The sequence below is a fragment of the Ostrinia nubilalis genome, chromosome 10 (assembly GCF_963855985.1).
Source record: "Ostrinia nubilalis chromosome 10, ilOstNubi1.1, whole genome shotgun sequence".
Lineage (NCBI taxonomy): Eukaryota > Metazoa > Arthropoda > Insecta > Lepidoptera > Crambidae > Ostrinia > Ostrinia nubilalis.
In genome coordinates, this window is record NC_087097.1 from 14,136,944 (window position 1) to 14,153,702 (window position 16,759).

Consider the following 16,759-nt stretch of genomic DNA (forward strand, 5'->3'; position numbering starts at 1 on the left):
TGAAATCTGATAAATTACCTACCAAATGGTATGAAGAAAATAATAAGTTTGCACAAATAAGTCAATAAATTCAATTTTCACCCAGAAAGGAACATGTTTACGTATGACGTGTTGAATGTTGCACGTCATTTCACGTCAATAAGGCAAAGATATTAAAGATTATACAATTTTTCAAACATTTTTTTTATAAAGATTCGAACGACAGAATGAACGCTCATCATGGAATCGAACCACAGTTAAGGATAGATGCAGCATGTGTCAAAATTTGTATGAAGCCGAGCGTGCCACTTTTTAAATGTCATTAGTGTCATTTTAGCGAATTTTAGTGATTGCCGCAACGTAAAAGTAATCGTATCATCGTACTGCATTCGCAAAGTCATCGAATGATATCGTGTGACTCGATTCAAAAATTAATTAATTCCGATAAAACTGATATTTTGTTAAATTTATAGCTAGTTTGACTGTGAATTAAAATAATTATGTAGCGGTAGACGTTATTCTACAATTCTACATTATTAATTTGCAAATAATATTTTTGTTGTACCTAATGTTTATGAAAGTAATGATCGTTATTCCATTATGTTAAATAGTACTACTAGTAATTCATACTTAATTCCATACTTTTAAATATCCTAGTAAGTAAATGACCTACTTTCATAAAATAAAGACTATTTTACTCAAGCTTTTTATTTTTAATAAATGTAAAAATGCGTAGTTTTGCCAATACGTTTTTTTTCATAAAGCTAAGTCAGGTACCTAGTTTTGAAGATATTTTTTAACGACAAAATCTCGGGCGTCGTATACATAGTAGTAATAGTGTATACTACGATCACTGACCTAACTTCTTGATTTGTATATTTCGACGTTATACAGTGCACTCTGTCTTCCGCGATCACTGATCTAACTCGTTTTATAATTCTTCTTCTGCTACTTTATTCTAATTAATTACATATTTGTTACTCGTTGCTGTTAATTACAATTCTCAATCCGTAAATAATTTCTTCTCTCTACCGTGTTCGTACTACTGTCCTTGTTAAGAATTGGGATAGAAAAGGGATAAATGATACCCAGGCTCAAGGAAGGGAAAGCGTTATAATAAAAAGAGGAATAAAGGAAGATACAGGATTATAGGGATATAGAAGAGACAGACCGAAAGATGACAAGTGACATATAGAAAAATATAAAAATATAAACCATAAACGCTATCAAAAGAGGCCGTTCGTAACATCTCTCCCTCTCTCTCAACAATGATAGAATATGAATATCAAGAAAAGAGAGAGAAAGCGGGAGAGATTGATACGACCGGCCTTAAGGTGGGCTACCAAAAGAGTTAAAAGTTCATTTAACTTTGTGACGTGACGTGGTGGTTCCAAATGTGCTGGCTTCGGGTCAGGGGGAGTCTTGCAGTCAGGTGAACAGAATGAGGCGTCGTGCAGAAAAAAAGAGACGTCGTGCAGAAAGGAAGAGGCGTGGCAACCGTAGATAAAGCAGCGTCCAGCAGAGTTGAAGGAAGAGGCGCAGCAACCTTAGATAAGGAACGGCCAGGATGCACAGAGGTAGGCGTATCCCCGGTGGCAGCTCCAGATTGCAAATCGGGTACACTTGAAGAAGCAGGTCTACCTGGGCACGCAGAGATAGGCGCGCCCGGAGAGGGAAACCTGCGGCAGCTCTACCTGGGCACGCAGAGATAGGCGCGCCCGGAGAGGCAGAGCTGTAGATATGTGATGCCCGACTTGAAGGCGCCGTATTCTCCAACCATTTCGGAGTGTTAACGCTGCAGCGGCTGCCATTGGCTTCAACAGGCTACGAGCGGTCCCTTTCTGGATACGACGAAATTGAAGATGGCGAGCCGTAAATCCGATGGAGCTTCAGTATCCAAAGTCTCATCAACGACCATATTGGTATGCCGTGAGCAAGGCGTTGGTGATAATGACACGTCAGCAATCCACTAGCTCGATGCGTTCCACCCAAGACTTCCACTCAAGACGACAGAAGGGTCCATCCAATTTTCAAAAGCAGTAAGATACTACCGAGAGCCACAATAACCATCTTGGTATTAAATCAGAACCACACGTCGAAATTTTACTTTGCAAAAGTTAAGACAAATAAAAAAACTAGAGTAGCCAAAGTAAAAGATTAAAAATAAATTTAAACTTAGGATTGCACAGTTTGAAAGGCCAGGAGCGTGCAAGGTTTACACACATTAGCTCTACCTTACAAGCACCTGATGAACTGATGCGCGATCGTTATTGAAACGAAAAAATGCAGCCATTGGCTGAAACGGAACGGATCCGTACACACAAAAATATTATAGGTGAGATAATGGAAATTAATGGTAAATACCTATAATATACAAATGGAAGTTGCTAATGGCGAAACCTCTTCGACTTCCAACAAAAAGTGAGAACTAAAAATGAAGACTAATTATTTATGTCTTTCTAAATGAAAAAATAACAATGTTTCTAATATTAATGGAAACGAGTGTACTGAACCATAACAAATACACGAAATTGGAAGTGGGATAATGTGTTGGTTGACCTTAGTAACCAAATATTCAAAAAAGAAATAGTGAAATCGTACTGATTAGGTATGGGATACCGGATGAAACCAAAAGCTCGCTTTGCTAAAGATTACTTCTATCTACATAATTACTATCTACAAACTTGAGCCCAGAAGGCACAAGAGCGGGTGCCTCCGGAATAATCGAGACCCAAATGCCTTTTAAATGCGCTCGCTTTTGCACCTCATGCAGCACTAAAGATGGTCGAATTGGTAAATAGGAAAGATCGCGGCATAAAAAGTGTCGCGCGTCCTTGCCCTGAGATCCAATCTTAACCCTCCTGATGGCAATTGAACAGGAATCTCTATCCTCTCCAACTCGGAAAATTAAATCATCGTACGAAGATAGCAGACCTGGGCCAGATAATGGAGGAGAATTAAGACTGGAAGGAGCACAAGGGACGTCGACAGCGCGTAATTTTTCCGGCCGATTCGAGATAGAGACACCGAAATGAGGAAGGTACGACTTCCTAGTAGACTTATAAGTATGTAAACCTTTTTTCAAACACCGAGTAAAAACTTTTTCCTTACGGACCCAATTTAATTTTGACATAATGTCTAGATGACGAAATTCATGACAGTTGTCAATCAAATGTTGTTGTTGACAATAATTACAATTTGGTTTAATAATTACAGATTGTGATGGATGATTATTTACAGATGGCGAAGAACCGATGGCTGTGGTGCACAACGATTTGTTTATGGGCCGTTCAGATAAAGTGCGGACAGGTAACACGTGTTTCTGCGGGACACTGGGACCGGCGAGCAGGAGGGTTGAGTCAAGGGGCGCGGCAACCATAGAAACGGAACGGCCGGGATGCGCAGAGGTAGGCGCATCCCTGGTGGCAGCTCCAGGTTGTCCTAAAATAGGCACGTTAGCAAGGGCAGATTTACCTGGGCACGCAGAGATAGGCGCACCCGGAGAGGCAAACCTGCTGGTAGACGATGCCTGATTTGAAGGCGCCGTATCCTCCAACCACTCCGGGACACTGGGACCGGCGGGCAGGAGGGTTGGGTCAAGGGGCGCGGCAACCATAGAAATGGAACGGCCGGGATGCGCAGAGGTAGGCGCATCCCCGGTGGCAGCTCCAGGTTGTCCTGAAATAGGCACGTTAGCAAGGGCAGATTTACCTGGGCACGCAGAGATAGGCGCGCCCGGAGAGGCAAACCTGCTGGTAGACGATGCCTGATTTGAAGGCGCCGTATCCTCCAACCACTCCGTAAGGTTGCGGCTGCTGTGACGACTGGAGCGAGATCGGCTGAAGCCGGCTTTTATATGAGCGAGTTCCGCTTGCAGCTCAAGCTCACTCGCCACGGCTTCGGCAGCTGCTAACCGCGCTCTTTCTTCTGCGGCACGCACGCGTTCCTCTTCCGCGCGCGCTCGCGCTGCGTCGGCAGCTCTGCGAGCAAACTTAGCTTGCACGGCGAGGGTGCGTGCCCGAACGGTGGCCGATGAACAAGATGACGATCCTGTAACAGATGCCGCGTCGGCGGCCACCGCGGGGGCGGTCGCGACTGGTGCGGGGTCGGGTGCGGCAGCGTGAGGGGAGCCCCGAATGGGCTGCGTAGCCTCGGCCATACCCGATTTATTATCTTGCGCTTTTCTTTGAGCCCGAGTGATCATGGCTGGTAAGCGAGAAATAATTTAAAATTTTTCAATAAATAATGCCGGAAAGAAGGACCAAAAATGTTAAGAATTGGGATAGAAAAGGGATAAATGATACCCAGGCTCAAGGAAGGGAAAGCGTTATAATAAAAAGAGGAATAAAGGAAGATACAGGATTATAGGGATATAGAAGAGACAGACCGAAAGATGACAAGTGACATATAGAAAAATATAAAAATATAAACCATAAACGCTATCAAAAGAGGCCGTTCGTAACAGTCCTCGTAAAATCATCGTAACCGATTGTTGTAATCGGATTACATGAACATCACTCGACCATGTATGTCCATTTGGACATATCGGAATGGCACGCTTTGACTAGCAACTTGCTGTATCTACTCTAATCCATATCTGTGAATCGAACCATCGAACCATTTAAAAAAAATACTGTCAATGTGACAGTGTAGCGAACTGACGTCATTCTTTTGCCAAATATTCCCTTTTGGACTGTTTTGGACACAAAAATACAAAAAAGTCGATTTTCTTCACGAATTCCTACATAATTCCATCTTCATTTCCTTAAAAACATAATGGCTGATCCTAAATATGAAAATCTTCCTGGCATAGTGAGTGTATAAGTAAAATTTTCTCGTATAAATTATCGATTGTATTCAGTAATCGTGACTCAATAAATAACAATTTTTAGGCCTACGACCAGCCCGATGTGTATGAAACTGGTGATTTGCCGGAAGCAGATCAGCCCGAGCCTAATGAGGAGGAAGAAAACGAGTGCATTGAACAGCTCCACCTTTCTGTGAAGGATTCTTTCAATAAGTTCAAAGGGAAATTTCTAACTGGCGCTGTCGATTTCTCAGATAGACTGAGCCGTAAGACCAGGATCGGCTACCGGTTAGTGCTAGAAATAAATTATACAGTTAAAAATATTAAGACTTAGTTGTATAATTAAAAAAAAAATATTTCAATTTGAGAAGAGAAATGAGCCATTCTTTTGTACAGTAAATAATTGCCATTTTTAAGTGTTATTATGAAGAGAAAGTTTAATATTAATTAATGAAGATAAAGAAAAGAATACTTTTAAACATTTGTTTAGTGCAAAAACATTTCAATTCCATACAAACATACAATATCTTTACATTGCAGAGCTGGTGAATGGGAATTAGCTGCCGAAGGAGAACCAGAGACCCCACTGGAGCGCTACAATAGACTTCGCTGTGAATTTTCTGAACTTTTAGAGCAAATCACTGAGCAACAGAACAAGGCTACTGAAAGTGAAAGGGTATTTATTTATTTATTACATAATGAATTTAATTTTTTCATACTATTTTAAATAATAATTTGCAATCTAATGTGAAATACACACAATCTATTGTGGTACATACCTGTACAGTAAATTCCTATTTATTTACTGTGTAATATCAATAAGAAGAATCTAGATTATTTTGAAGGAGAAATTTTCTGAAAAAGTTTCATTTTATTCTGTGTTCCTATTTGGAGGCAAAATCTTTGAAAGAGGTGTATTGTCTATGATTACCTACTCATTTTACTGTAGTTTATAATGACCTCTTCAACATTTTTTTAGGATGAATTCTCAAAGTTAGCAGCTCAAATCAACTCAACCAAGAAACTTCTAGAAGAATTGAAACTGGAAGAAGGAGAGCATATAGACCCTAAGGCTGAAAAGTTAAAGTAAGAATCATTTTTGTTCCATTAGCTCATCATCATCATCTCAGCCATAGGACGTCCACTGCTGAACATATGCCTCCCCCAATATGCTTTCCATGCTGCCTGATTGGTAGCGGCCTGCATCCAACGCCTTCCTGCTACCTTAAATATGTCGTCGGTCCACCTTGTGTGCTGTTCCATTAGCTAAATCAAATTAAAAAAGTTTTTATACCTGATAAACTTCACTAACTATAACCCAAAGATTGTAGATCTCTTCTAGTCAACCCTATGTTAATTTTCCAGGGAGTACCTGACTGTAAGTGGTAAGAAGAAAGGCGAGCAAGTGACAGCTCATTTGAAGCTGAAGCCAGAAGTGAACCTGGCTCAGACCACCAGGATAGCTCAGCTGGAACATAGGTAAGCTTTACAGAAATAATAAAGAAAGAAAAGACAAAAAAAATACTTTTTGGAACCATCTGAATTAGTCATTCAATTAATTTTCTTTTGTGGATCATTTTTCTATTTTTTTTATTTACAGACTTCATAAGCTAGAACAGGTAGCAGGTGTGAAAGATGAAGAGGTGTTCAGGAGACTCCAGGCAGTCACTGGACAGGTATTTGATTTGCATTTTTATTTGTTTTTGTCTTTGTGGTTACCTACAAATATTTGATTAAATTCAATAACATATTTGTGTGGATTTTAGTACCCAAAAAAAAGTTTCATTACCCTAATGACACACACCACAGATTATGATGATAAATATCATCATAATCTGTGGACAGCGATGCAGCTAACATCATATTTGTTTTATACGCGTCTGTGTTCCGCGCTTCATCCTCGGTTACCGTGTCCTCGGTGCGCCCTAAACGCAATGTTGAATAAAAGTGCGCTGCTAGCCACCTTGTGTTACTCTTGTGGTTTTAGTTATAGAGCTTGCGGAACGACCTACTCCCTAAAAACCAGGGTTCGAATATTTTTTTTTTTTTTTTTTTTTTTATGCATAACAAGGCAGGTATTTGACCACAATATATTTATGATATATATCAGATATTATATCAACTTTAATATATATCAATTTTGTATGAAAGCCATAGTATTATTTTATTGTATTATTCATGAAAACTATTGCATATGTGTTACATAAACATGTTTTTAATGTTTTTAAAACTTAAAATCAGACAAATAAAGCAAAAACATAAAATATTCTTTTAAATACGGCATAATCAACTAAAAAAATAAAAATCTTATGTCAAAAAGTACAAATACAGTAACAAATTTTAAAAGTTGATATATGTATATCATCAAAACCGGTTAGATATATATCGGATATTATATATTATCTTGATATAATATATCCCTTGATATATATCCTCGAATCCTGCTAAAAACCTTAGAATATTCATATCCAGGCGACTTTATGCGGCGCGGCGGCGTCGTTAGCGGCGCAGGCGGCGCTGCTGCGACCGGGCGAGCTGGCAGCGGCGGACGCGCGAGTCGCCGCATTGCTGACCAATGTCGACGCGCTCAAGGCTGCCGTCCGACCCGCCGACCCTGAAGCTGATGCTAAGGTGAGAATGAAAATCAAAATATTTTATTCACTTTTGACCAGTGCATCATAAAGCCAATATGGACATATGGAATACAACTGTGGGGCACAGCCGCAAACTCAAACCTCGAAATACTGCAAAGATTCCAATCAAAAATGTTGAGAATGATAGTGGACGCTCCATGGTATGTCACTAATGAAAGACTACACCACGACCTTGACATCAAAACAGTGAAGGAAGAAATAAAAGCAAGAGCCAAGGCATATAAAGATAGACTGCAGCTACACCCAAACATATTGGCACACCACCTTATGGATGACTTAACTCCGAGTGTCCGGAGACTTAAAAAAAGAGTACCGCAAGACTTGCTCTAATTATGAGGACATGTCACAGGATATGCATCCCAATTTCCACTGATAAATAATGGACAGAAATATTGCTGAATGTCCTCCAGAAGACAGATTGCAATAGAATAAGGGGAAAAAAAAAAAAAAAAAACTTGACCAGTGGTGGCACTTATTTATTTTTTTATTCTATATGCGATCAGCCATCAGCCTTTATCAGATCGGACGAATTTGTATTAATGACAGTTTAGGTTCTGAACATCCCATGATGTGTCACCTCGTTTCCTTTACAATTATTGTAAAGGAAACTCTTCAGATCGATGCTATTCGCTTTCTCCTGAGCCTGAATGTAGAATTCTCAGAATTTAGAAGGGATGTAGCAAGTACATTTTAATGACGCTGAAGTCTCTGTTTGTAAGCCCTACAGGACTTATCTACAACCTCTTTGACGTTTGGTATCTCCAGGTATTCATGCACTTCAGTGGACTTTGTAAACCAAGGTGCACAACTCAAGATTTTCAGCACTTTATTTTGGAAAGTATAGTGGTGGCACTTATGAACGTCAAATCATCATCATCATCTCAGCCATAGGACGTCCACTGCTGAACATAGGCCTCGCCCAATGCTTTCCATGTTGCCCGGTTGGTAGCAGCCTGCGTCCAGCGCCTTCCTGCTACCTTTATGATGTCGTCGGTCCTTGTGGGTGGACGTCCCACACCGCGTTTTCCGGTACGCGGCCTCCACTCCAGAAACTTAATGCCCCATCGGCCGTCCGGCGCCATCCGAGATCCGTGAACGAACTAAAGTCGCTGACATAGCCCGACGGATTAGCAAGCTAGTGACAATGGGCAGGTCATTTAATAAGCAGAACGTCAAATACAGTAAAAAAGAAGATAGCCCTTATGGGCACTTAACATGTCTCCTTATCTTTTGGGCCCTACCGTAAGCGCCTTACAACACTGTCCAAGCGTCAGTTTAACTTTCTCCCGGGACGAACTTGACTTTCACTGGTTCGGTTTTAATTGGCGGTCAAGCTGTGGATCCTGGCTACTCTGCAACGGTGGGAATAGTCCCATGTCGCCAATCGTCACCTTCAACTTAGTCACCATACTGCTGACTTAATAAAAAAAAATTGAAGACGTACTTACATAATGAGGATCATTTCGATTTTTAGCTGTGAATGCAGATTTATAGGGCTAAGAAATCCATAATACACAGTCCAAAAATTTTTGTTCTACGACAAAAATTGACGAAGTTATGGCCAAATTACTAAAAAAGTTCACTGACCGCCCGGCGCGGGGACGATGACGTCACTATATCCGATCCGAACGCTGCCGGCGTACTGCGTGGATAGAAAATATTTTTTTCTAGCCAAACTATTAGTTTTAGAGAAAAACTTGTAATGACATTTATTCATCAGAATAAAGTAAGCTATCGATAGGTAATTTTTAAAAATAGAAATTGTGAAAAATAACGCAAAAAATCCATACGCTCATACGATTCAATGGAACGCAGAGACGCGATTGGGGTCTCCGCGGTGCTGGTATATTTGGCGATTTATTCAAATAAAGTGTTCATAAGTGCTGTTAGAGTCATATCTTCTTCCAAGTAAAATATAAAAATGTATAAGTATTAATTTATTTACTTCTAACAATAAGGTATAGCTGAGGCAGATACACTCTGCCTAGGCTACAACTTACAAGACATTGCTATGAAGATCATTTCAATGTACACGCAAAACCTACCTGTTATTTAGTTTTTCTGAGTTAAACCTACGTACCTACCTATCTATTCGCCGTTCCCATGGGCGGGCCAGCTGCTGCAGGAAAGGACAGCTGCTAGGGAGCAGGAGGGAGGGAGGGAATTTCCAGGAGGGCCTGGAAATCTATTTAATCTTAGCCTAGAAGCTGGGTATGACTCCCCCGCCCCCCTCCTCTCCCCAGGTCATAAGCTGGGCATGACTTCCCCCTCGACCAGAAACTGGGTATGAATTGACCCCCCCCCCTCAACCCAGGCCAGAAGCTGGGTAAGGCTAGCCCCTCCCCCCAACCCATAGAAACTGGGTATGAATTGACCCCCCCCCCTCACCCCAGGCCAGAAGCTGGGTAAGGCTAGCCCCTCCCCCCAGCCCAGAGAAACTGGTTATGACTTGACCCCCCCCCCCCCCCCCAGGCCAGAAGCTGGGTAAGGCTAGCCCCTTCCCCTAGTCCATAAGCATAAGCTAGGTATGACTCCCCCTCGGCCAGAATCTGGGTATGACTTATGAATTTTCCATCACAATAGTACGCCGGCTGCGCTCGATTCGGATATAGTGACGTCACGCGGCCTTGCGTACGTTGACTTTTAGCGGCAAAAACGGCCTATGTTTATTACTTAATATCTTCGTAAGTAATGGTCCGATTTGGATAATTAAAAAAGATATATCTTTCTTATGTCTTAAAGATTAACGTAGATACTAGTTTTATTGAATTTTCTACAACAGTACTGATCCTCATTAGGTTACCCTGAAATGGAACGCCAAAGTGAGCTACTGAAGAAATGTATCACCGCTTTACTAACAAAGACTCCATGTCCTAGACATGACCTCCACCGGATATTCGGATTTCGGGTCACTCATAGCCGCTGATGATAACAAGCTGTTGCTTAGGTCAGCGCTCTACATCACTTGGAACAACAGCTGAATTTCGTTCGTCGTCCAGTTGCGTTGCAGTTGAAATTTTTTAGCGTAATCGGGGCCCAGGTCTTTTTACCACGAAGGTCACGATGTCACAAAAGTGAACGCACTGTCAAATCGCTTTTAATTCCTTGTATACCTCAAATATTTATTTTATTTTCCAGGTCAATGAGTTGTACAAGCTATTGAAACAAATAGATGGCATATCACATTCCGAGATTCTGGAGCGTATGGAGGCACTAGAAGCGTTACACAATCAAGGTGATTTTTTTTGTATTTTACATTACAGAATTTGAAGTTGAAAATAAGTTTAGTATGACCAGAGTATGCCCTAGCTTGTAACATTTAAGGATTCTACGACAACAACCCCGGGACAGCTCGACTCGGACAAGTCGACACCGACAATACAACCCAACGACAACTTAACCCCTGTGACAAGTCAACCCATGCCCATGCGACAAGTCAACCCATGCAACTAACTTGTCGCACCCCTGCGACAACTGAACCCCTTGTTGTCTTGATACTACTTTTAAGGCGGCAAAATAAATGTTCGTTTTTGTTTGCAGCAAGCAACTTCGGCAAATCCCTGACGGAGTTGGAGACGCTACAAAGCACGATCGCTGGAGGAGTCCAGAACAACAAGGAACTTTTGCAGGGCGTGCAAGAGGTGTTCGCGCATAACGTCGACAGCCTGCACAAGGAAATCAAGAAGCTGGACGAAAGGATCGTTAAGATCGCGGCGGCGTGATGACGCGTGGTTTAGGCCTTTTGTTAGATGGGACGACACATCGGAAACCTTTATTGCTAGTTAGTAAATATAATAGAATAAAATGAACTTTCAAAAATTATAAACTTGGTCTTGGCAGTTGTTCTTCTATCTTGCTTGACCAGCCAGAATGACTTATGTTTGGTATATTGTGTATGGTCTATGAACAAATGATTGTAATGGCAACATCTTTCTGATACATTCTTGATAAGTGTAAAAAGCATTTTGTGTTGGGATTTCAGGCACATGGTATAAATCCATGAAAATTAGTTTCCACAACCTTTCACCTGTATTATCAACATTCCCAGTGCAGTGATAGAAATATTTGATTTCATTTCCTTGTGCTCAACAAACATTATGGTGTTTTTTTTCCATGTGTCGTTCTATGGTATGTGCATTATTAAAACAGTCGTTTCAGGCTGTATGTTACGAATCAGCACTATCATGTTATTTGTTGCTGTCAAAGTATTTAATCAAATTGAGATTTTTTTACATAATTTAGTGCCAGAAATCACAACAGCTACCAATTATGACTACCTTCAAATCTCATTGTTAAGAATTTATAGTATCTTTATGTAAAGCTAAACCCATTATAATGTCATAATAATGTAAGTTAGACTGCTTAAAATTAATTTATTTAAATGATAATAAAAGCTATATTATAGAGAATGTGTTCTTTCATTTAATTTACCTAAATTTTAGTGAGCATCAATATTTTGAAATTGATAATAGCTTGTTGTTCAAGACTTGAAATGACTTGACAAACCAAGAAATTCTTTTAAAATATTAAAGCAAAAGTAAATAATGCAAAATTCAAATAGTGTACTGAAAAATTAATATAAAATTGAGAAGACTTCACTAATAGAATAATGGATATGAAATCAAAAGCCAAACTGTGTTACGTCAGTAACTTTTTATTTTAAAAGTACACCTTAGAACCTAAGCTTCTGGAAGAACCACTTGTTCTTTCCGCTCTTGTATCTCTCTTCGAAGCGTACTCGCGTGTTGAATCTGAGCTTCTTGCGCTTGGCGGGGTCTTTCAGGTCCTTTGCGCTGAACTTCTCAAAGCTGAAGTCAACTGAGTAACGGGTTGGCATGAGGTGATTGTAGTTGACGAGCTGGAACAAGAAAAAATACATTGTAACACTGTGTGTAGACAAATGATGCACAAACTTTAAAATGTGAATGCATTTTGCTCCTTTATCAATAATAAGCAAATAATGTTTTGTTTGTTCGTTCATTCAGCCGAATGACGTCCACTGCTGGACAAAGGCCTCCTCCAAGGTTTTCCACAATCTAAAATAATCTTTATTTATGTTTAAAGCAAAAATTCAAAATGTTCATCAAACAAGCCAGTTTCAACATAAGTTATTAAGGTTAAATAAGTGGCCTATTCCACTTTGATCACCCATGTTTATGATAACCTGGGTGGGTGATCAATGTTCATTTCAGTTATAATCATTCTTTTAGTTTCCTTTGATCACCTATAAATAAATCCCACCTCCTTTGATTAGTCACATGTCCAATTATTGTACTTACATATTTTGTTTTGTAACATTTTTAATAGGTATATTCTAAAAACCGCAACAAACAAATGAACATGTGACTATTCAGCGAAGGTGTGATTTATATGAAATAGGTGACCAAAGGAAACTAAAATAATAATTTAACTGGAGTCCACTTGGATCACCCAGGTCATCTTATCCATGGGTGATCAAAGGCCACCAAACTATCGCTTGGAGTCCACTTTCACCTGGGTGATCAAAGTGGAATAGACCAATTAAGGTTGACTTATTATTTTACGATCGACGAATTCTATAACTTCTTAGTATTCGATTAGGAACTATGTTCTGTTTTAAAATCACATACAAGCAGATTCATCTTCAATGTTGATCATTGTTTTGAGGTTAATTTTGTATGTTGACAACCGATTACAAGTTAAAAATGCAAGATAACTCACCTTTACGAAAGGCTTGACTTTCGAGCGCTTGTGGATTTTGTTTTTGCCCATCCTCTTGTGAACTTTGCGGGGATACCTGTCGATGCCGGCGACGAAAGCGTGTCCGTAGGGCTTGTCAGACGTGCCCTCGTCGTAGTTTTTGACTACGATGGCCTTGCGGCCCGCGTACCGGCCACTAAGGACCAGCACCACCTTCCCAGGTTTCATAATCTTACCCATCTTTGATGGATCTGCAAACAACAAAAACTAACCTTACCAAAACATTCAAAAACCTCCAAAAAATCTCATCAACCTCCACAGGTTCACAAATCGCACTAGCTACACTTTCGTTTACTGTTTACTCGTGTAATCTATTGCACGTATTAGCAAATAACCACTGAAAACTGAATAACATCACAATCTGAAATGCAAGTTTTCGTCGCGATTTTTTCGTAAAGATGAAAAAATCATGGTACTTCCAGGAAGGAAAGCTCACGAACTACACTTTTGTGAAAGTTTTTGTCAGACAAATTAGCATTCGGTCAAGATTTTCATGGATATTTTTCTAAAAATCCCGAAACTCACATTCTCTTTTAGCCGTCGACAATAAAAAGGAATTGTGTTGCCGCAATAAAGAATAATTTATTTGACATGTGTCAAAAATTTTCCATTAGTTGTGGCAATGGAACTACACATTTTAGCCGGTATGTAACGGACAACGGTATTAACGTTAACGGTTTTATAGTAATAATCATACTATAGCCTGACCATAAAAAACCCTCGCCATGTTGCGGAAAACTAATGGTACTAATTTCTTTTAGTGGCAACAGTAACTGAAAACTTCATTATAATGTCACCTTGCATGTCAGTTTATTGCTGTCATAGTGTAAACAAACTTTATTTTAAATGTGCGCAATTGATTTTGTGAATAAATTGCTAAAATCTTTTTATAGTCGTGAAAGAAAAGTGGTTCACAATGTGTTAAAGTATTTGTCGAAGAGAAATACTAAGGGTTCGGACAATATTTTCATTGAATAATGTTTCCGACAAAGGTTGTCAAATTGACTGACATCTGACATGTTTATCGTATAGTACAGTCAACTATGAAAATTAGCTGTGGTTTGTTTCAACTACCTATTTTAAAGTTTTTTGTCACTTTTTAAGTGTTGAATTTTATGGAATTGGGAAAGAAGTACCGAGTTTGAAGCGTTCTTAGCAGACATTGCAGTTGAATATTCAAGTTCTGAATTTTATTATTGATGAATAATAAAATAAATCCTACTAGCTCGATTGATGGTTTCATTTAATTTATTTAAACCAGGTTACCTATAATAATATTTTTTCGTTAATTTATGAAAATATCAAATTAGCCCGTAATTCTGAATCCTGATACATAAAGTTAGCCTATTAATTTAACACAGGTACGACTGTACTCAGTGTTGCACTATCAAATGCAATTGACGCGCCTCTATGCCAGGGTTTTTATGTTCCAGCGGGTCTAGTCAAAACGCACTTTAAAATCGCAAACCCATCGCAAACCAGTCGCAAACAAATAAACAAATCGCAAAAGAGGTCGATAACAAAAAAGGCTTAGTCAAACGGCAAAAAATCGAATCGCAAAGCCCTACCTATCGATAATCGAAAGACTGGATTGAAATTTCCCATACAAAGGCTTAGCCAACATGCATTTAAGACTCAATCAAAATCGAATCGAATCGCAACACCCGCCATTTTCATTGCGATTACTAAAACCCCGGTGATAAGCTTCGATTCAATCGAAAACCAATAGGGTGAGTTGCACCACCTAACTTTGACCGTAACTATGACGTTAACCGGAGTTTTTTGTATGGAGTTTGACAGATTTTAGACGTTTGTCAAAGTTAAACTAAGATGGTGCAACCCACCCTAAGGCTGTTTTGACAAATCCGTATCGCGATGTCGTTTTGACAGTTAGTTTGACGGCGAAGCATAAACGTAAACAGAGAGCAGTGGGTCTAGTCAAAACGCACTTTAAAATCGCAAACCCATCGCAAACCAGTCGCAAACAAATAAACAAATCGCAAAAGAGGTCGATAACAAAAAAGGCTTAGCCAAACGGCAAAAAATCGAATCGCAAAGCCCTACCTATCGATAATCGAAAGACTGGATTGAAATTTCCCATACAAGGGCTTAGCCAACATGCATTTAAGACTCAATCAAAATCGAATCGAATCGCAACACCCGCCATTTTCATTGCGATTACTTAAAACCCGGTGATAAGCTTCGATTATATCGAAAACCAATAGGGTGAGTTGCACCACCTAACTTTGACCGTAACTATGACGTTAACCGGTGTTTTTTGTATGGAGTTAGACAGATTTTAGACGTTTGTCAAAGTTAAACTAAGATGGTGCAGCAACCCACCCTAAGGCTGTTTTGACAAATCCGTATCGCGATGTCGTTTTGACAGCTAGTTTGACAGCGAAGCATAGACGTAAACAGAGAGCAGAAAGAAGGAAGAAACTAATTTTAAAAAAAGCTAGAAAAAGTAAAAACAATCGCAAAGTCATAGACATTTTTTAACTTTTATTCGATTTTGAATGAACTTTTATATCGCCGCGTCGTTGGTGGTTCAATGTGCATTTTGGCTGCCATTTTCCGATCGAATCGAATCACTGGTGACGCGGCGACTGACATTAGTGAAAACTTCCCATTGGTTTGCGATGGCATTTTGACTAGACCCACAGAAAGAAGGAAGAAACAAATTTAAAAAAAAAAGCTAAAAAAAGTAAAAACAATCGCAAAGTCATAGACATTTTTTAACGTTTATTCGATTTTGAATGAACTTTTATATCGCCGCGTCGTTGGTGGTTCAATGTGCATTTTGGCTGCCATTTTCCGATCGAATCGAATTACTGGTGACGCGGCGACTGACATTAGTGAAAACTTCCTATTGGTTTGGGATGGCATTTTGACTAGACCCACTGGTCAGGCTATAAAAGTAAAGAGTAGAATTTAATTATTTCAGTACAGAGCGACATAAAAGAGTAGAAATTATTTCGGTACTAATACACTTATTTCCTAGCAACACTGATTATACAGTGTGTCCCTAAAAGAAATGTCAAGCCGAAGCCCAGAGGTATAGTTCCGAAATACTGAACAGTCCTGAGCCCCGATTACGGTAACTTTTAACGTTTCCAATCCAGACGCGCTTCATCGATTCTGCGATACGATTGGTCAAAACAGCTGACGTACGCTGCAGCGCTGTTGAACGACCAATCGTATCGCAGAATCGAGAAGCGTGTCTGGATTGGAGACGTTAAAAATTACCGTAATCGGGGCTCTGTGCATGACATTGACAGTGGGGCGCCACCGTCAATACCGGATCGCTAGTTCCGATTTTTGCCATGTATGTGGAAACCATATAGTTGAACGATGGTAGCGCCCCGTCATCGAGTTTGGTGGGACAGTTCAGCGTAGGTCATCTATAGAGCATCACCCTACCCGAATCACCCCCGTGTATGTTCCGCGATTTTTCATAGTTTATTACTTTTTTAACCTGTCAACACGAGATTCTCCATAGATTTTGTATGGCAATACTAGCCAGTGACGTCACTATTTTGTCAACTCAAACTACTTTTTTCATACAATACAACCAAAA

At 39.8% G+C, this 16,759-nt stretch overlaps 2 protein-coding genes across 2 annotated transcripts; one reads left to right on the plus strand and one right to left on the minus strand.

Moving 5' to 3' along the window:
• The first annotated feature begins 4,678 nt into the window (after window positions 1-4,678).
• On the plus strand, window positions 4,679-11,849 carry LOC135075313 (dynactin subunit 2). The gene is made up of 9 exons (XM_063969728.1): window positions 4,679-4,791; window positions 4,872-5,074; window positions 5,327-5,462; window positions 5,766-5,872; window positions 6,152-6,265; window positions 6,387-6,462; window positions 7,259-7,417; window positions 10,579-10,675; window positions 10,981-11,849. The coding sequence occupies exons 1-9, from the start codon at window positions 4,756-4,758 to the stop codon at window positions 11,160-11,162; spliced, it is 1,110 nt and encodes a 369-aa protein (XP_063825798.1). The 5' UTR covers window positions 4,679-4,755; the 3' UTR covers window positions 11,163-11,849.
• A 225-nt stretch (window positions 11,850-12,074) lies between these two features.
• Window positions 12,075-13,798, minus strand: LOC135075315 (large ribosomal subunit protein eL27). Its single transcript, XM_063969729.1, has 3 exons — window positions 13,705-13,798; window positions 13,141-13,370; window positions 12,075-12,298 (listed from the first exon to the last, which is right to left on the minus strand). Exons 2-3 carry the CDS (start codon window positions 13,357-13,359, stop codon window positions 12,113-12,115), a joined length of 405 nt encoding a protein of 134 aa, XP_063825799.1. The 5' UTR covers window positions 13,360-13,370; window positions 13,705-13,798; the 3' UTR covers window positions 12,075-12,112.
• Window positions 13,799-16,759: the final 2,961 nt, after the last annotated feature.